The 22,671-nt window shown below is 36.2% G+C and overlaps 1 protein-coding gene across 1 annotated transcript in view; it reads right to left on the bottom strand.

The window, feature by feature from the left end:
* vipr1a (vasoactive intestinal peptide receptor 1a) overlaps positions 1-22,671 on the bottom strand; it is a 57,820-nt gene that overhangs the window by 25,377 nt on the left and 9,772 nt on the right. The window contains exons 3-4 of the mRNA XM_056474600.1: positions 16,299-16,403; positions 287-393 (exon numbers count right to left, since the gene is read on the bottom strand). Coding sequence (XP_056330575.1) covers positions 287-393; positions 16,299-16,403 — 212 coding nt within the window. The remainder of the gene's footprint in view (positions 1-286; positions 394-16,298; positions 16,404-22,671) is intronic.

Genomic DNA, 22,671 nt, shown 5'->3' with positions numbered 1-22,671 from the left:
GTTTAATTAATAATTTATATGTGAGCATTAATGTGTGTCTTTTAATTCTCACACCATGAGTCTAATTGGACTCTACTTTTAGGTTTTTGTAGGCTCAAACACCCGATTTACAAGAAAATGTGTCTTTTGAACACTTGAAATGCTTATATAGAGCTTGGATCTGCCTCTGTTTTAGACCACCCTGACTGATTTATATATTTTTGGCAATGGGATGAACCATTATGCAGGGTCAAGTTTATAATTATATAATGTTGAATCGTGTGCCAACTGAAGCAATCATACACACCACGTTTCCATCTTCCGTGATATTGGGGTCATATCCACAGTTATACGCAACCACAACTGGGTTTATTTTCGTCCAGCCATCAGCAGTACAGCTCTTTGATATGTTTCCTGCAACAACAAAAAAAGGACAACAGATCGGTGAATACATACAGTGCTCTGCATCCATTTTGAAAATGAATACTTTCTCAGTATTCATTTCTCAGTTCATTTCTCTGTGAAAAAAGGCAAAGTATTTTGGTGCATTTAAACAAAACATATTTATCAAATATATAGGCACCAAACATATATAGAAAGTGAAAGATAATACAATTAAACTCAAGCAAAATTTTGCAAAAAAAAATTACAATCTACAATAATTTAAACAAATTTTTTTATTTTTTGCTTCTCTTGATTTTTCCTCTTTTTAAAATTTGTATTTAATATTTTTTGTAACATATAAATTTGGGTGTACTAGTTTTTGGACCATTATCGTAAGTTATTTTGATAGATAAGCTCCAGATTTGGCTTCAGTACTGACTAATCTAATGTATATGCACAAATATAATATTGTATAGCTTCCTATTTTGAAATAATTTAAAAGACAGATTTGTGAGGGGTGTACTTATATATGCTGAGCACTGTAGGTCAAAAACTGCTAAATCTGAAGCTTCATTCCTCCAGCAATCACTGCTACTCGGCAACGCTTAAAATACACAAAGCCAGAGATGAGACCACCGATTACTGCAAAACAAGCAAAGGAAATGAGCACTTCATGGATCTCAAGCGGCCAATGAATTAATCAACAGGAAATTACTTATATCTGCATGCACTGGAAAACTTGGAACGCCTCACTCTTATCTTATTTTCTTAGATGTTGCAACATAAAATATTGAGATCTGATTTATTTTAAGTAAAATTTCATGGACCTATCTAATATGTTTTGGAACCGCTTTCCTTACAGATTCAGCGAGTGCTAATCGAGAATTCTCTCAGGCCTGGAGAACTTCAGACTGAATAGAGCTGATATCTGCACCCAGTCTGTGTGTGTTTTTTTGTGAAGAAAGAAGTGAACAAGCTCATCATGAGGTAATCATGCTGTGTAAAGCGGAGGAGGAAAAATAACAGATGTAGTCCTGTCTGTCTTATCACTAGCTGAAATACCAGCTGGGAAATCCTTTACTCGATGGACACATGATGACATTTTCATAATGGCGTTTTAGATCCTCCTCGCACTTTTCTGAATGCATGTAATGTCTATGGCAGGCTTATCAAATGCATGACCTTTCTGCCTTTTAGTTTTTTTGAGAGCTGATGTCACAACAGAAGATGAATAGAAAGGAATGGAATTTTAAAAACAGCACCTCCCGAAATATTCCCAGTATTACCAGGCAAGGATTGTAAATTTGCCTCTGACTTAACCAAGCATGAAAAGTCATCCAGATGTCTCACTCTGCATTCTGAAATATTTTGGTTGCTACATGGTAAAAAAATCCTGGTTGCCTTAATTTTACAGTGTACCAAAAAGTAAAATAAAGCAGAAACTCTTTTTTTTTTTTTTTTAAAGAAACTGTTATCTTATTGTAATGTATTGTTTGTTGCTGTCTGCATTTTTCTCTAACACATCTCCCAAGGAATAATTTGCCTCACAATTAGAGGGATGAGTGATAAATAAAACATCAACTTCTTCACCCCTGAAAATGTTACTCTCATTTGTAGGAACCTTGACATCCTTGGGGAACATTAGGGCATCAAAGAAAGAAATAAACCTCTTGAGAACACAGCAGAATCCACTTTTTAGATTGAGAAACATAACAACATACATGGTTTGATGTACATAATCCACTGTGCATTAATTATAGCAGAATCCTAGTAATGAAATGCCACTAATTAGTTGCAATTGGTACAGTGGGGCTGTTTTACACATGGGGCCGGATTTATTAACAGCTTTCGCCAACACAAAACATCTTTTAATCTGTACTGAATTTACTAAAGACGCAGCGAAACATTAGTGATGAAAAAAGTGTGGGCACAGGAGCTGGGTTTCCATCACCCTGCATTCATGAGCATTTTGAAGAATCATGTAAGAAAGGAGTGCTTAGTCCCTTTATTCAACAGGGGTCATCACAGCAAAATGAATCAGGGGTTGCCACAGTGGAATTAACTGCCAACTTATACAACATATGTTTTACACAGTGGATGCCCTTCCAACCGCAACCTAGTACTGGAAAACACTCATACAGACTCATTCACACACATACACTACAGCCAATTTAGTTTGTTCAATTCACCTATAGCGCATGTCTTTGGACTAAGGGGGAAACCAGAGCACCCGGAGGAAACCCACGCAAACACTGGGGGAACATGCAAACTTCACACGGAAATGCCAGCTGACCCGGCCGGGATTCAAACCAGCAACCTTCATGCTGTGAGGCGACAGCGTTAACCTCTGAGCCACTTTGCTGCCCTAGTTTTTAATATATTTCAGTATATTTTATGAGTATTTAATGTACTTTTAAAAACATATCTCTGTAAAATATGTACAGGCTAACAGTTGGTTTAAACTTATTATTTTATAAATGTAACACACAACACACAAATGATGAGAAAACAGCCGTAAAGAAAGCATCTAATCAATGTGATGTATGTTTACAAGGTCTATAATTTACCAGTATCGCATTAAACGTAATTAGAGGTAATTAAAATTACACTGGTGTGATATAGCAGTGTATATTTGAGACCATAGGCTATATAGATGTGATAGACACTATAGTTTGAACATTTTAAGCATTCAGTTTTTTAGACGACCTAGGAAAACTGGTCAGTTATTTATTTATTTTTTAAGTTTCATTACAAGCTGCTCACACATTGCCAATAAAAAAGCAATTAATGCATAAAAGTCTTTGAAAATACCAGCCCTATATACAGCCAATTAAAACGGCTCTGTTGGAAGCGACACGGAAAGATGCCAGCTGCAAAACAGAAACCACAATTTGGAACATTTGATATGCATTTGGCAAGTTGGGGTGGTGATCATCTCCCTCAGATGGGACAGCTTGGAAAAACTCATTATCAGTGTGCCAGCAGTTTGATTATGATTATGCTTTACCTACATAAAAAAAATAAATGTTAAAATCTACACAAAGTGTGGATTGGGGACATTCACAGATCATGCTACAGGAATATATCAGATTCAAGCTATAATTAACCAATAAACAGATTACAATCAAAACACTGAACATAAAAGAAAGTGCAAACTGCTTCTAATTCCTTTTTATCCCCAGTGACTAACTCACTGTCATTCAGTATGTTTTGCATGAAAAAAGCTGACAATCTCCTGATCAAAATACATGTGCATTAAAAACGCACAAGACATTGTCTGTGTAATCTCAAGCACTGGGACGGATAAGCTACTGCTGCTAGACTCTGGATTTGTTTTCAGTGAGGGATTGTCAGAAGAATGCTTTCATCATCCCGAAAAACAAGACAATGAGGATTGTCAGTCCCATGTATGAAGCGTGGACCGAACATGGGAGCTAATCAACCTGCTGTTGTGTTATTTCAGAGCGTGCCTTTCAAAAGGTCTTCTGTCTCCAAGCATATTGCAGAAATGGGCCTCATGTTTAAGTTCGCTTGTCCGAAAATTTAGGGCATGTTTACACAACAACGATGCGCTGAAATGGAAAAGTTTTCCATTGTATTTTGAAATGTTATATTAAATACAGGCAACAACATTTTCAAAATGTTCCCCTTTTACTCACAAATAGATAAATATAATAATAATTGTTTATTCTTTATTATTTATCTGTATTTATCTGTATTACAGGCCAGTAGGTAGTAATGCTGCTTTCCCAGTGTCCGCCTTGAAATAAAACAACATCAAAAAAGCATGTCAAAAGCACATAAAAAAGCAAATCAATTTGATGTCAAAATCTTGACATCTATTTGACATCCACACATAGATGCCTCTTTAACCACCAAAAAACCCACATGGAAAGTATCATAATACATAAATAGTTTATTGATCTGAAAGCTTCAAATCCAAATAACAAATTTACACTGGATTTTGTATCCATATAATGCTTGTAAATATCTATTTGACATCCAGTTGACATCTACTTGACATCCACACAATGCCTTTTTGACCACCAAAGAAACCACACAAAAAATATCATAATATATAAATTGTGTATTTATCTGAAAGCTTTAAATCCAAATTACAATTTTACACTAGATTTTGAATCCCGTCATTGCTTGTAAAGCATCTATTTGACATCCAGTTGACATCTATTTGACATCAACACACTGATGCCTCTTTGACCACCAAAGAATCCACACAAAAAAGTATCATAATATATAAATAGTTTATTCATCTGAAAGCTTCAAATCCAAATTACAAATTTACACTGGATTTTGTACCCCTTCAATGCTTGTAAAGCATCTGTTTGACATCCAGTTGACATCAATTTGACATTCAGTTGATATTTACTTGACATCCACACATTGATGCCTCTTTGACCACCAAAGAAACCACACAAAAAGTGTCATAATATATAAATAGTTTAATCATCCTAAAGCTTCAAATCCAAATGACAAATTTACACTGGATTTTGCATACCTACTATGCTTGAAAAGTACCTTGATGTCAAAACGACCTTACATTGACATCTACAGTAACATAGGCATCAAAAACACGTCAATAATTGATTATAGTTATTTTTAACCCCAATGTTAGATGTCAATGTAATGTCATTTTGACATCAAGGTAGTCAATTGACATCAAAATCGATATGCATTTTTGATGTGTTTTATTTGTTTTATTTTTACATCAATGTGCCTGCTGTGTTCTAAACAAAAACGCATATAATAAAAAATGTAGATTACAAGGAAACAATATCACTTATTTGTAAAAATAGTACCTGTTGCATAAATGAACAGTTAAAATAAAAAAATTTCCAGTGTCGTGCAAGCATCCATTTACTCAAGATTCTCTGCCAGCCTAAAGGGAGAGAATGGTTGCTCTGGTTTTGGGGAAGGATTTGGTTTTTGAGAAAGTGTTGATAGCAGCATGACTTGTATAAACATGAATCAGACTGGGCTTTTGATAGAGCTCTTTGAGCAAAATGTTATTACAGCAGCTTTTCTGCAATGAAGGTGGACGTGCAGATGTGTTCTTCTCTTTCAAATGCAAGCTGCTTGATGTATTATCATGACAGCGGATCCAGAAGTGAAACTACTGTGGATAATTGAAGGAATTGGAGGAGGGTTACAAAGAAGTTAAGTTTAAGCATTTGTGGCACAGCTCCAAAAATAATGGTCACATTGAGTGTATGGTATGGACACGAATGGGGCCAATTATTAGAAAGCATAAAAGTGAAGCTTTTTTCATTTGATCATTTTCTCACCCTTCACCTTTTTAACCAATTTAATATTACTAATATTAGATATTATTTAAATGCTGGTAGCTGGCACACATTGACTTTTATAGTATTCTTTGGAAAGAACTATGGAAATTGATGGGTGCCAGGAATTATCCAGTTTTCTTAAAAATATTTGTATGTATGTTCAACTCATAGAGGTTTACAACCACATAAGGAATAATAAATGATGAGGTAATTTTTGGGTAAACTATCCCTGCATTGTCATGCTGACAAAGTTGATAAAATTGAATAACTGATAATAAAATGTAATATATTTGCACAGAAAAGGTAATGTATTTATACTAAAATGTACCAAAGACTATAGAATACAAAAGATGTGTCATCCATATACTTTTAAATGGGGAAAAGTGTAACGGTCAATATGGCGAATGAAGCCCTGTCTACGCCTAGACTGACGTTTCTCCAGGGGAAAAGCTCGAACCAGACCAAGCGGCAACCTCCCACTCTCCCTCGAAAAGCCAATATACAAGTAACTAAAACTGCAATTCATCGACTTGCCTTTGGGGGCTCGCTCCAGGAAATCCATATGTTTTCTGACTGCAATGCTAAATTAGCCAAATTTTACATCTGATAAAAACATGCTTACAGCCTGGTACAAAAGATGCAGATTTGGTGCATATAGCTAATATTACCCTTCATGACAACTGTGAGGGGGGCAAATTTTTTAAAAACCTCCTAAAAACCTAAACTAAACTCCGTTTAGTTAAGTCCGCATAATAAAGGGCATGGCCATTTGAGTGACAGCTACTGTATGTCTCACTGCTCACTGTCTTGTCACCTCAGCTAATTCCGGCTAATTAGACACTGAACTCTGCAAATACATCATATTTTTGTGTTGTTTTATGTGGCTTTACACAGTCAGTTGCCTTTTGGATTTATTTCCTACATTTATCCGATAATATGGCATGTTGTGTGCACTAAATTGTGCTCACAAACCGTTCAAATTGCCTCCATTTCCCAGGTGAGTAAAGTTATATACTTATATACCATCTCTATAAATGTATTTGTTTTACTTGAGATAATTTATGATGTATATTTTTCTTTAGACCTGTAATGCACTCCAGATTCTGACAGATTGAGCTGTAGGCTATAGAACAGTCATCTGAAATGTTGTCACACAGTTTTATGTCTGGATTTTATAAATAGCCTTGCATTTACCAACACAGACTATATTTTAAGTGTTTGGAAGTAATTCGCATTTTCCTCTTGTAGAAAAACTTCATAAAATCAATGTTTAGTGGCTCAATGCATTACAACAGTGTTTTTAAAGGACTAAACACTTTATTGATATAGTGTATAACCAAGCATATGTGGTCAGAACACAAACGAGTTGCAGGTAATAAACTATTAAGCGTTTCTCACAAAGAAAAGCCTGTATAAGCAAAATGCTAGCAGGTGTCTCTAGCTCCACCTCTTTGCCCTTATTTGGTCACCTCCTGGTGGGTGCAATGATGCACGAACAAAATGGCGATGATTGGCCATGCCTATTGTTGCTTCCTTTGCGCTCTTCAGAAACCTTTGGGTGACGTCACGGATACTACATCCATATCTTTTACAGTCTATGGACCAGACGTGTGCGGACTGGAATCTCATAACCAGTATATCCACATAAAGCTTGAAATCTGTACATTTAAATGAACCAAGTGCACTTGAAAACAAAAGTTTTTTGGTTTTGTAATCGAACACGAGGCACAGTCTATTCTGTCAAATGCACATCACATGACAGAAGCTACTCGAACGCTTACAAACTTGTAAACAAAGAGTCGCTGTCATTTTTAGTGGAGATTCACCATTAAGACCAAATTGTTGATTACTTCAGAAGACCAGAGCGATCAGACAATCATTATTTAGAGGATGATAATGTGTAGAGGGCAACGCAGTGGTGCAGTAGGTAGTGCTGTCGCCTCACACTTCTGTGTGGAGTTTGCATGTTCTCCCTGCGTTCGTGTGTGTTTCCTCTGGGTGCTCCGGTTTCCCCACAGTCCAAAGACATGCGGTACAGGTAAATTGGGAAGGCTAAATTGTCCATAGTGTTTGAGTGTGAGTGAGTGTGTATGGCTGTTTCCCAGAGATGGGTTGCGGCTAGAAGGGCAAACCCACACGAACACGGGGAGAACATGCAAACTCCACACAGAAATGCCAACTGACCCCGCAGAGGCTTGGACCAGTGACCTTCTTGCTGTGAGGCGTAGTGCTACCCACTGCGCCACCATGATGCCCAGAGCCTGGTTCTCTCAAGGTTTTTTTTTTCCTTCACTTTGTCAATTGGTGAAGTTTTTTTCATCGCCACTGGCTAGCTCGAATCGGGACTTGTGGAGCTGCACTTCGGTGGATTTGCTCTACAGTCTTTAAACTTTCAGCAGTGAAATTTAAACCACACTGAAGTGAACTTAACTGAACTTCAACTCTGAAATCTGGTCTTTACTAGAACCATGTTAAGCTGCTTTGACACAATCTACATTGTAAAAAGTGCTATATAAATAAACATGAATTGAATTGAATTGAATAAAAGAAAAAATATATAAAAGTTTCTTGGAAATTAACCAAAATAAATATTAATTTCAAGACAACAATTTAAAACACAGGCTTATTGGAGGGGGACATGTAAATACCACGTGTGAAAACATGTAGCCCAGTCATAAAAAAATCTAAACAGTGGCCTCTGTTGGATTTGTCAGCACAAGCTGCCGGAGCATAAGTATATTGTTCGCAAATACATAGCCCAGGGCACGTATTCACAATGAGCGTGGGTTGTTTTAAAAACATTTCAAATTCTAAATTAAAAGTGAAAAATAAATAAAGTTGTACAAATAACTAACTAACTAACTAACTAACTAACTAACTAACTAACTAACTAAACAAATAAATAAATACCTCATGGATTAAAAAATTCAGGATTTATTCAACCTTTTACATTTGCTGCAAACCTGTATGAGTTTTTCTCTTCTGCTGAGCACAAAAGAAAATATTTTGAAGAATGTTAGAAACCAGACAGCCAGTTCTCCTGCTATTGATGGCCATCAATCTTAAAAAAAAAATTTTTGTGTTCAACATAAGAAAGAAACAAACAAGTTTGCATTGACTAAAGGGTGAGTAAACTTCCTTTTCATTATTGGAGGGACTGTCCCTTTAACTTGCACTAAACCTGGTACTTTCCTTCAAGGTGTGTTTACCTTTGTTTAACAAAGTGGGTAACGTAACAAAGTGGCACTTCAGTTTGGTAAACTTTACCTTCTGAACATTCATCTGAGGTATAATCATGAGGTCACTGCACTATTGACAGTGAGTTTGACTGAAGCATGAAGTGATGTCTGAGTTATGAGCAAAGAAACCACTCTGAACAGTAGAGAAGATTAATGACTGTATGTTTGCTGTAAAGCTCTTGGGTAAAAAGTTCACATGTGTTAGGACACTTTAAGCTCCACCCCCCATAAATTTATGACATGTCCTGCGTGCTGCCAAGTTTCGTAACGCTTGTTTTCCTTTCAATGCTTCTCTAAAAATGAATTGCCTCTTGATTCGACCAAAACACAAGACCTGCGAGATTCTTTTGATTCTGAAATCTGATACTACAACTTGGCAGATTAAGCTTCAAGGGAAGAATTTTGCGCCTGCTGGAGAATCTAGGAACAGCTGGAAAACTCGGGTTGAGATTTAATCTTCAGGCGTGATTTACACAAAGCATCAGGGCTATTAGGAAAGAGCCATAAACTGACATTTCCACACCCATAAAGATCCCAAATGGATACATTTAGACAATTAAGACACTTAAAATGTCTCAATATCACTGCGTTAGATGGAAACAAATGATTCGAGTATTTTTTCAGAACTAGCTTTTATTTCCCTGAAACATTTTTTCTGAACGTCTTGTGTGTATGTGTGTGTCTGTGTCTGCCTGTGCTTGCATATATACCTATTCATCACATTGTGGGGACTAAATGTCCCTACAAGTAGCAATACCAGTAAATTTTGACCTTGTATGTGCATTTTTTGGCACCAAATGAGTCAAACGGCTCACAAATCACACAGAATTAAATATTTAGAAAATGTACAAATGAGGATTGTTTCCTGTTAGGTTTGAGTTTAAGGGTAGGGTTGGGTTGGGGGATAGAATATACAGTTTGTACACTATAAAACCCATTGTCTATGGGAAATCCCCATAAAGATTGCTGTACAGGTGTGTTGAAGTCAGTTCAGGTGAGCACAAGACAACCAGGAAGTGCTCCAATATTTTTATATACACTTGTTCACATATGCAAGATTAAGCAAAAGCTGTGATTCTCATGCACGTCTTGTCAGGGAAAAATGGTTCTGTGATCACTAGTAAAAAAATAGAAAGTGGACTATGGCTATGTGTAGTAAACACCATCTGAATACAGTCACTAGAGATTTACTGATGATTACAGAGTCGGTTTTATTGCCAAAATGAGCATGAAAATCCATTCGATTAATCGTGCAGCCCCAGTCTCACGGCAAGTTGTTATATATTCATGAAATTTAATCTATCAATTTGTATTCACAGACACAAATTTCCTCTTTGTTTTATGCGTTTCTCAACGTTTTCTCAACGTTACTAATAACCTATTGTATTTTTTGTATATTACATGCATTATCTTTCATACCTGACAGGCAAAGCTGATATATTAACACTATACACTATGAACAGGTAACTCCTAGCTGTAATAATAACCAAAGATCAATAAAAAAAACACAGGATATAGCAGGCAGGTACAAGTACAGTTACAATTTATTCAGAAGTCATGAATATTCCAAGTCTTTCGAGGCAGAATGACGTGATCACTCCTAGCAGGCACACAACATCATAAGACGTTAAAAATAGGTTAGATTTAGGTCATGACGTCAGGTGACCAAAATTCAATGTCTAGCCAGCATCTAAGAACAATTTTTTTTTTGATACATTGATATTTGGATACTATGATAAATTACATTGATATTTGGTTGATTTTAGGTTGTGTTGGAAAGTGACCAAAATCCAACATCTGATAGATATAGTCATAGTGGAAACGTCCTCACAACGCCAAGGTGTAACATGATTAGACCTTGATACTGTATATGGTTAATTTCAGGTTGATTTTAGGTTGGACGTTAGACATTGATGTCAGCCTGATGATGTGTTCTGACGTCAACCTGATTTTCATTTCCAAACAAAATCCAATGTCCCCACGATGTTGGGGTACAATGTCAATATGACGTCATGTTGATATCCTGTGCCTGCAGGGCTGTCTCCGTCTGCATTACAGCTCAGATCATAAGTGCTGTCTTGAACGAATTCAAATATTGCTGCCGAAAAAAGTGTGATATGTCAGTTTTGGTTGTCAAATACAATCTGCTTGTTAAGTTACGACATATCGGTGACAAATGAAATACATATGAAATACTTTTTCTGGTTTCTACTCATTTAAATTAAAATATTTGTTTATGACCCTTTTTTTTGTTAAATCTCACATTAAAGTGAAATCAAATCACACATAAAACCCTCATCACCTTAAAATTATAAAGTTCTATTTGACATTTTTGTCAAAATTGAGTTATTCACATATTCTTATTAAATGACAACTTATTTACATTATGGGATGTTTTTTTATATGTTGTTAACATTTTAAATTTACAGTTCAAATGTTACACACATACTGTCTACTATGAAATGCAAAAACGTTGAAGCTTAATATTTCAAAATCATTCAGAACGCAGATAAAACCTTATAATTTCAAGGTGACGATATATTGTGATCGTGATTTTCGAAAGTATTACATCACTTTATAAACGTTTTTTATTACCATTTGTTGAGTCTCCCTATACAGTTAGATAAAGCGCTTGGACTCAGAAGCCTCTTCATGTGACGTCACACTTAACATGCTGATTGGCTCCATCCTAGCAAACAATTTTGTGTTTAATAGACATCTAATAGACATCTAAACCTAGACAGCTTGTCTAAAACAAGGTTAAACTTGGGCTGTCAGTGAAAATCTAATAGACATCTAAGAATATCCCAAAACTAAACTTAGTTGTCAAATAGACAGATTAGACAGACGTTATATGTGTAGTCATTCATTTCTGTTTATTTGACGACTAGTCTAGTCTATTAGATTTTCACTGACAGCACAAATTTAGTCTTGTTTTAGCCAAGACGACTATGTTTAGACGTCTATTAGACATCTATTAGACATCTTTTAAAAACAAAAAATGCTTAATGGGCTGTGTTTCTCATGATTGATCACATGCTGTTGGCTCCCTGTGTGTCTTGTGACCGATGTGCAGGAGTTTCTTTTTAAATTTTAGAAAGCAGATGTCAGATCATTTTCAGCTATTGTAACCTCTCAAATCACTCTGATCACTCTGTTCTTCAAATGAAGACATTGTTTGGCATCAGAGTTCTTGGAATGACACATGACTTGTTTGTACTGTTTTTTATGTTTTGTTTAGTTTTTTTGCAACAAATACAATAAACTTTGCCATTTATCGCCTGCTGCTTATTTTATTTTGTTGATAAGTGAGTAGGTTTAGGGCAGGTGTAGGGTTAGGAACATAAAAAATGCCTATTGAAATACAATATGATAAAAAAAGGGGAAAATTTGCATCTGTGAACAGGAATCAATAGATGAAATTTAGTGACTATTTAACTAACTGGGTTGCAAATACACTGTTCTATCATTTGAAACCTACTAAAAATAGTACTTAGCTTGCTTAAAAGTTGTAGCAAAGGGTAAAACTCTCACTTTCTTTGATGTTTTAATATCTATAAATAAATATAGCAGCATCCCAGTGTGCTAAGTCAGGCAAGAAACATGTAATCAATATGTCAGACATGCTGGGAGTTAAAACATGATGACATTAAATGTCCCCAACATGCTAAAGCTTACTAGAAATGTGTTGAACAGCAGTGTGCTATAGAATTATAACAAAGTGCTAAAAACATGGTAAAGACATGCTAGCAGTGTGTTAAACAATGATAAAACATGTTAAAGCATGCTATAGCGGGTTTAGTCAAGCTGACAATTACATTACAAACATCCCAGCTTAAAACTGCAGTGTGTGGCCGATGTACATCTGGTTGGGCTATGAACAAAAAAAAGAGTGCCTACACAAAAAGTAAAACCTTGATGGATAACAAAGTGTGAGGTTCAATCAGACAGCATTGACAGATATAAATACAGCAAAAGTGGCTTTCCTAAAGCAATCAATCATGCGTAGCTTGCATAACTTTCAAACAATCGCATTGAAATCAGCATAATCGCAGCATTTAGTAATGCATTGTACTGTGGACACCCAAACAAAACAATTCTAGCTAATATGATGCTGCTGAATATCTTTTAAACACTCTTTCTGGGCAATAAACACTGAGCAATTCTGGGAAATCGGCGCTCAGGAAAATAAATGTTCCCTTTGATTGGTCCAGAAAGCCTCTATCTGTTTGCTATAAATAATGAGGATTTTTGTGTCCACTGGGTCTGTGCATGCCCTTTGTTCTTCTCTCTGGTACATAAATTGTTCCATCAACTCGTAAGTTACATACATCTCAGTCTCCTCTAAAATCCAACTCCACATTCCCAGTCAGTTAGTTGTCCGTTTTTTTCCCGTCAAGTGGGCCCACCCCCAATCTATTATACAGGTCTTTTCCCATTCACATCTGGCCTGTATCACAGCTCACCAAAGGCTATCTCCCGCATGAACTCACAAGCACATGAGCAAAATAAATCCAGCGCATTTCACCCTGTACCATCTAAATCCCTCAATCCATGTTTTGGATTTCTTCCAGAAAGCACTCTCTCAGAGCTCTCAGAGTTTCACAGAAAAAAGGCATGCCCCTTTCAATAAGACACAGATATGACCTGGAAGCCATTAGACGTGTGTAAACACTTCGCTGGATAAAAATCAGGTGTCATAACTCAAAGAGGAAATTCTGACAGAAAAAGCAGTTGAGTAGATAATACTGTGCGTATGTTTGTAATTAAATGCATCATCATTATAAAACAGCCATTTTCTTATTAAATAAAAGTGTTAAAGACACATTTTCATCATAGAAACCTTTGTGAGAGCTCTATTAATGGTGTTGGATGATGTGTGATTTCAGAAATGGACCCTACATAACAATTACACAGAAGTCACTGCTGGTTTTATAGGATGGCTTTGAACCCTTATCAATCTGTGAAGTAATTTTCCCTTACAATTTCATAACTATTGAGCAACCAACATCAAGTAATACATTTACTGATAGTATCTGGCTGTCCTCAGTCCCTGGACATCCTTTCTACTTCAAAGTCATGATTACAACTTTCACTCCTCTGTGAGTTTCAGAAAAAATGTAAGAACTTGGAGCAAATCAAAATGAAAATTATTACACAGAAGGTTGAAATGCTGGCTGTGATCCATTAACTTTATGACAAAGGGTATTTTTTTTTAATTCCCCAGGTGGTTAAACTAAAATAAATCAAGATTTAAATGGCATCTGGCATGACATGAGTGCTCCTGTTTAAACCTGTCAATCAAATGAATGTGACTGACAGGTCCATTGGACAGTCTAGTGGAAAAGAGAGGTCAGCAGAGACCCATGTGATTGCAAGCCAGTAATATTAGGATGAAAGCAGTTTAGTTTTTCGCCAGTCAGCAAAAGTGCACAAGGATATTCACTCATGCAGCAACATACATATAGGAATGAAACATCCACTTAAATCAGAGGTGTCAAACTCTGCACAGTTTAGTTCCAACCCTGCTTCACTTACCTGTAGATTTCAAACAAGCCTGAAGGACTCATTTAGTTTGATCAGGTGTGTTTAATTAGGGTTGGAGCTAAAATGTGCAGAGCTGCGGCCCTCCAGAAACTGAGTTTGACACCAGCTTGATCTCACAAGAAAACGTAAAATATTGGAGGAAAAGTGGCTTTATATTGAAAAAATCATATTATTTAATTTGTATGAATAATATACAAATACCACTCATTTATGGATGAGCAAATCTTACTAAAATGTATTTGATCATACACATTCATATGAATTAACCAAGCGGCAACCTCCTGCTCTCCCTCGGGAAGCCAATACGGATGCAACTAAAACTGCAATTCATCGACTCGCCTTGGGGGGCTGGCTCCAGGAAGTCCAGGTCATTTTTGACTGCAATGGGAAATTGGCCATTCTTACAGCTGATAAAAACATGCTTACAGCCTGGTACACAAGATGGCTTTGGTGCATATAGCCATGATTAACCTTCATGACAACTGTGAGGGGGGTGAATTTTTTTATAACTCATCAGTTTCGTTTTTATTAAGTTATATTAAGTTTGCATAATTAAGGGCGTGGCCACTTGAGTGACAGCTAGGTCTCGCTGCTCGCTGTCTCGTCACCTCAGCTGATTACGGCTAATTAGCTGATGAACTCGGCATATACATCGTATTTTTGTTTTGGTTAATGTTTCTTTACACAGTCAATTGCCTTTTGGGATTATTTCCTACAATTATCAGATGATATGGCATGCTGTGTGCACTTAATTGGACTCACAAACCATTCACGTGGCCTCCGTTTCCCAGGTGAGTTAAATTATCTACCTATATGCCATCTCTATAAATGTATTTGTTTTATTTAAGATCATTAATCATTTATAATGTTCTTTAGAGCTGTAATGCACTCCAGAATCTGACAGATTGATTAGCTGTAGGCTCTACAACAGTCATCTAAAGCATTGTCATACAGTGTTATGCCTGGATTTCATCAATTGTCTTGCATTTACTAACACAGACCATAATTGAAGTGTTCGGACGTATTTTGCGATTTCCTCCTGATGAAAAATGTCTTTAGAACAATGTTTAATGGCTCGGTGTGTTACAGCAGTGTTTTTAAAGTCTAAACACTTTATTGATATAGTGTACAGCCTAGCACATGTGGTCAGAACACAAACGAGTCGCAGGTAATAGAGTATTAAGCGTTTCTCCCAAAGTAAAGTCTGTCTGCCAGCTCCAAGCAAAATGACAGCAGGTGTCTGTAGCTCTGCTCACTCTCCGCCTCTTTGCCCTTGTTTGGTATCCTGCCGTCGGTGCGATGACGCGCGAACAAAATGGCGACGGTTGGCCTCGCCTACTTGTAGCTTTATTTGCGCTCTTCAGAAACCTATGTGTGACGTCACGGATGCAACTCGGTCTCCATAACAACCACAGGCCTGTTGATGTTCTGTTTAGTTGCTGAATACACCGCTAATCCTGATTAGCCCAACGCAACTACAAAAGGCTTACCAAACAGCCTTAAAAGTTAGCCATGGCTTTCTTCCTTTGAATAAATTGCAGCACTCAAGAATTCTCTGCAAATAATTTGCCCACCAGGCTCTCCCTAGAGAAAGTCCCAAGAATGCAGTTTATGTGTTAGTGTTTATGCCAAATATCACGCAGCAGGTCCCAGTCGCACAGACAATATTTCTCTTGTCTGCAGAGTGATCAAAGACTAATCAGAAAAAAAGTGAAGAAGAAGATCTGACAGCGATTATGATGCTAATTCAGTCACAGCCTGGACATTTGCATTCTCTGAAAAAACCTCCATAGACATTGCAGAATACTTAACAACCAAAAACTTATTAGAAAATATATGTACATACCTATCTGATCACTGACGTGGCTGAAGTAGTTTGGACAGGGGATGGTGACAACTTCTCCAATCCGAGCTGATGGCCAACACGCCAGATCCCATTCACCTGTGCAACCTTAGCATAGAAGTGGAGAAAAAAATGACACATATTACAGATACTGGAAACATGCATTAATTTAATAATGTTCATTACAATTAGGCATGGGGTGATAACCGTTTTCAAGGTATACCACTGTTTTGAAAAGTCAAGGTTTTAAAAAATGTCAAAATGTTCTGCTATACCGTTCCTAAGGTATGCCTATGATTTTTTTATTTACGTTTATTTACGTATATCAAAGATGCCATTTTAAGGAAAAGAAATCAGTGTTTTTGAAACTAATGAAGACAGCAGAAGTCAATGAGTCATTTGAATTATTTAGCCTGACATGTTTACTGTAACAAAATATTATAAATATTTCTCAAAATAAAATATATTGTTTTGTTTTTTTTAGCCAGAAATTTAAAAATAATATATTTTAAAACAGCAATCAAAATACAGCAAAACCGTAAAACCTTGATATTTTTATCAAAGATTTTCATACTGTTAGAATCCCATGCCTAATTACACTCATCACAAGAATATTAACTTAAAAATCCCACAGCAAAGTATTGACCTTTTTTTGCAAGTAAGAGTGGGCGCAAACATTGGGACGCTTTAGTCTGAAGACTTTAAGTCATTCAATTCTGTTGATTTTTGGAAGTAAAATACAGCTTGTTATGCTGTTTGATGTTGCAAACAGGCATTCATATTATTTTACTTCTATTTAAAGTCATAAACACTTGTATGTAGAGAAAGCTATTTGGCAGTATTTGCGTTTGTTATTAATTTCCCCCATACAAACAAATTAATCATTCATTCATTCATTCATTCATTCATTTTCCTTCAGCTTAGTCCCTGATTTATCGCCACAGTGGAATGAACCGCCAACAACTTTGGTATATGTTGCAGGGGATGCCTTTTCAGCCACAACTCAGCACCAAGCTGGAAAACAACAATACATTCACATTAACAATCATACACTGCAGCCAATTACATTCATTCATTCATTCATTCATTCATTTTCTTTTTAGCTAAATCCCTTTATTAACCTGGTTTCGCCACAGTGGAATGAACTGCCAACTTATCCAGCACATGTTTTACGCAGCGGATGCCCTTCCAACCATCTCTAGGAAACATCCATACACACCCATCCACACTACGGACAATTTAGCCTACCCAATTCACCTATAGCACATGTCTTTGGACTGTGGGGTAAACATGCAACCGGAGGAAACCCAGGCGAACACGGGGAGAACATGCAACTGAATGAAACTGGACCACTGGGAGGAAACCCATAAGAGAACATGCAAACTCCACACATAAATCCATTCTTGCCCAGCTGGGATTTGAACCAGTGACCTTCTTGTTGTGACAGTGCTAACAACTGAGCTACCCTAAATAAATCACAGAAAACTAAAAACTAAAACAATTGCAGGAAAAGAGCTTACACTATAAAAAAAATCCTGGGTTGTAGGAAAACATGGACTAACTAGCCTGATCTCAAGAGCAGATATAACTATTATATATATTGTCAGAAAAGTGGCTAATTCTTACAAATTCATTTGACTTCATTTATATGAAAACATACAATTTTTAAAAGGAAAGCCTCCAAACACCTGTTCTACTGCCCATTGGGTGATGAGCAAATTGTACTACACTGTACGAATGAGATCGTACAAATTAATACAAACTAGTCACTAAATCAAAAGGTTATGAATCACCGTGAGATTGCATTGTTTAATTGTATATTTTTTCAATTTAATTTAAATGACACTTTTTAGGGCTGCACAGTAACGCAGCGGGTAGCACGTTCGCCTCACAGCAAGGTCGCTGGTTCGATCTTCGGCTGGGTCAGTTGCCGTTTCTGTGTGGAGTTTGCATGTTCTCCCTGCGTTCATGTGGGTTTCCTCCGGGTGCTCCGGTTTCCCCCACAGTCCAAAGACATGCAGTACAGAAGAATTGGGTAAGCTAAATTGTCCTTAGTGTATGAGTGTGAGTGAGTGTGTATTGACTGAACAGTGGGGTTAACAATGTTTTTCTATTGACTATTTTCACAATTTATGATGGCATACTGTCAAAAATGGGACAAATGAGACAATTGGAGAAATGGGACAAATATAGAGGCCAACTTCTGGACTTTGTAAATGGGGTGTTGGGTCTTTCGAACCACCTGAACCCCCTGGCTATGGGCCTCCACAGACAGACTGCATGAACCTCAGCTAAAAACCTGGAACATTCTCACTGAAATTTCAATGCTTCCCTAGTTTGATGTTTTTCTATTAACTGTTAAAAAGAGAGAGAGAGAGAGTTTAAAAAGGGCAAACTGTTTGTCATGCGTCAGTAAAGACTAATGTCACTGGAAATGAAGAAGCTAATTTTAATAGATAGATAATACATAGATAAATCATTCAAAATAACACCAGTAGCATGAATTTAGATCACAGATTTTAGTTGAATGTTTCATTTCATGGTGACTTCAAAGTGACCATTTGATTTAGTGACCAGACTTTATTCCATATTTAATTCTTTGCTCCGTCAAATAATTTAGAAATCCAGCTGATATCAGATTTTCCAACAAACCGGTCAACACGATAAAAAGAAAACCAATCAAACTCAATGCCACAGGAGAGAGCCTTATCAAAGTCCATCTCACAGTCTGAGAAACCAATTTGCATATTGGTCTAAGATTTATTACTCAGGGGAGATTTGTGATTGCGATTTAAATCACAGGACACGCAGAAGACAACACACAACCTCGACGCACTAAATCACAGATAATCAGACCTCATCGTCACACCGCCAGCTTTTGTAATTGCTTCGTCCATTAAAGAGAAAATCAATATTAGATTAGCCTGGTACAGCGGTTGAGTTTGATGAGGTACAGAAACAACAGTGAAGTCCACAAACCCTTTTTTTTACCTCACACACAAATCCCTGTTAATGATCCCAGTAATTAAGTTGCTCTAATATTTGATGCGTCATTAGAAATTGTAATTAAATACGTGTTATCATAGCTCATTTAAGGTTACCGCCTGCCTTGGTGGTGTCAGCGGTGACCTTCTTTTTATGTTTTTCATTATCACAGTAGGATATGACTTTAATATTGAAACGAAAAAGCAGTTTACGTAATTTCAGCTATTTTTGACAGCATCATTAGTTGAAAAACAGGGTTGCAAGGCAATAAGGGCCTTCAACTACAAAGCTTGTGACAGTGTGCGAATCTGGACTGAACTGCATTGATGTCAGCTCTAATCAATAAAGCATTAAAAACACAGAATATGCTTACTGATATGTTTCAGTCTTCAACTAAACCAACCTCTGATTAAATCCTACAGATAAAGGCTACGAAAACGCCTGTCGTTGTGAAGATCGCACTGAACTGAATGACATTTCTATCTAATTAACCTACATGTCTTTGTAACCTCTTCTGAAACCTGATAACCCAGAGAAACAAACACAAAACAATTATCTGTCCAGTCCTCTGTCTCTGTAATGAGAACAGAGGTTTGAGCTCACTTCAGACTGTGGGAAGAAATGAGGGAGAAAAAATATTGACAATTCTGCAGATATGCAGATAAGCAGCATAGCGGTATTTTCTGCACAGTGGCTACTTAATCAGATCTTGTAACACACAAAATGTTGCTCATGCAATATTAGGCCTATGGTTTAATACACATTATGTTGCTATTTCTATTTGAGGACCATTTCTAGTGAAATGATCACATTCAAAACCGAGCCAGCAGCCTTAAAAAGTGGCTTAGAGCAATTTACATGTTTGCACACATACTTTTAATATTTTTCTTACATTATTTTATCTACGCTAGTACCTAGCAAAAGTCTTGTCGTTGATCCCAGTTGTAAGAGCAACAAATAATAACTTGACTTCTAGTTGATCATTTGGAAAAGTGGCAGAAGGTAGATTTTTCAGATGAATCACCTGTTGAGCTGCATCCCAATCATCACAAATACTGCAGAAGACTTATTGGAATTCGCATGAACCCAAGATTCTCACAGAAATCCGTCAAGTTTGATGAAGGAAATATCATAATTTGGGGTTACATTCAGTATCAGGGTGTGTGATAGATCTGCAGAGTTCCTTTTCATACTTCAGCCTCCAAAAGCAAAGTTCCTGAAAGCAAAGAAGATCAAGGTGCTCCAGGATTGGCCAGCCCATCACCAGACTTGAACATTATTGAGCATGTCTGGGGTAAGATAGAGGAGGCATTGAAGATGAATCCAAAGATTCTTGATGAACTCTGGGAGTCCGGCAAGAATGCTATCTTTGCCATTCCAGATGACTTTATTTTAAGTTATTCGAGTCATTGCAGAGGTGTAAAGATGTAGTCCCCCAAGCTCATGGGAGTCATACACAATATTCATTCTTTGTCCACTGCACCATGACTGTATATTCTATACTGTACATTATTTCTGTTTAGTGACAAGACTTTTGTCTAAGCAAAGACAGACCTTACTGTCCTAATTAAATAATTAAAAATCAAGGCATGATCATATTTTATTTTGGTAAAATAAGTGTAATCTAGAGGCCTTTGCCTTTCACATAAGTTACTTCTGGTATCAAGTGATCAAGTAGAAGTCAAGTTATTATTTGTTGTTCCTAAAACTTGGATAGGCGACAAGACTTTTGTCAGGTAGTGTAATAAATGTATCAACTGAATTGTATTGTTTATACTCTGATGTTAATTGTAGGATGATATTACAGAACTGTATAAGTAATAGAGCTCCCTAGTTTACAGCATTAGCTGAGATCACATTTACATTAGAAAAGTATAATTATATCTGAGTTTAATAATAAAAGAACAAAAATATGAATATACCTAGGCATAGCTGAATAATAATAGTTTAGTACATGGAAATTACACACCTTGAGCCTCAAACACCATTGTTTTCATATTCTCATGTAAAGTTTATTCTCAGATTTAATATAAGTGTTTTGCGTCTCCAGAATGTGTCTGTAAAGTTTCAGCTCAAAAGACCCATCAGATTTTTCATTATACCTTTTACAAGATTCTGTTTTATACATTTTTGCACTAGGGGCTGTTTTGCTGTACTTTTATGTTGTTAAATTGAAAAAAAAGGACTGGGTGTGTTTATATCACCGCAATATGACGGTCTATACACTATATCTACATATATGTCTGTCCAAACAGCTTGAAAAGTTGATTTTTCATCATAGGTGCCCTTTAATGTTTATATTTTAACTATACTTATATTCTTGACATGGTCACTTTTAGGTAAAATTACTTTCAACTACTTTAATTTAACAGTTTATGCACTGGCATAATATAAATTAATACTGACATGTTAAATTAAATTAATACGACTTTCAAAATGGGATGTTGATTACAGACTGGCAGTACACTTTTTGCTGCAGTATTATGTTATAATAGTATATAGTATTTTTTCAAGTGTTGTCTGTTAAAGAAAGACTAATGAAGCTTTTATGTTAAAAGCCACTTTGTCCAAAATGATTGAATTCTGACACAAATTCATCATATATATACATATACATATCTATGTTAATATATTATGACTCCTGATCTGAATCCAATTGAACACAAATGAGGAATTCTGAAGAGACATCAAGTTGAGCATCTCTTTCAGCAACTCTAATAGGGGGTCATTTCTAAAGAATAGAAAAGATATATATATATATATATATATATATATATATATATATATATATATATATATATATATATATATATATATATATATTGCAAAATGAAGCTAACTTGTTCATTCAATGCCTAGAAGTCTTGGTGCTGTCATTAAAAGTCACGGAGGCCATGCAAACTAGATAAAGTAGTTTTTGTTGTGGGGTATAGTCATTTTTGCATCACCCTAATTTAAGTCAAACTAAAAAAATAGTATTTTAAGTTATTTTGTTAACCTTACTTTTATGTCATAAGTTAAACAGATATTATTTTGAAAAAAATTCTTGTCAACATTTTGAAAATTGTTTTCTTTTCACTAAGATATTATTTAAAATGTGCTTTCAATGGGGGTGTAGGAATATATAACATTTTAACTCACATTTAACTCAAAATTTCAATTCATTCTGTCTAAGGTTAGTTATCTGTGCTGTTATTCTATTGTAATTTTCATTCCAAGATGGTCGCCGTATGATACTAGCTGCATCTAGTGGCTGTTTCACAAACAGCAACAGAGTGTCGCCTCTTGGTGATTCTACGCTCTTTGATGGGGATCATTAACTGCCCATCCCAGGTTGCATTTGATTGCTCACTATGTTTCCTTGTGAGATTTTTCCATATTTTTTATTTTA

Source organism: Danio aesculapii, chromosome 2 (genome assembly GCF_903798145.1).
Source record: "Danio aesculapii chromosome 2, fDanAes4.1, whole genome shotgun sequence".
In the NCBI taxonomy this organism is placed as follows: domain Eukaryota; kingdom Metazoa; phylum Chordata; class Actinopteri; order Cypriniformes; family Danionidae; genus Danio; species Danio aesculapii.
Note: the sequence above shows the minus strand (reverse complement) of the source record. Positions and strands in the feature narration are given on the sequence as shown.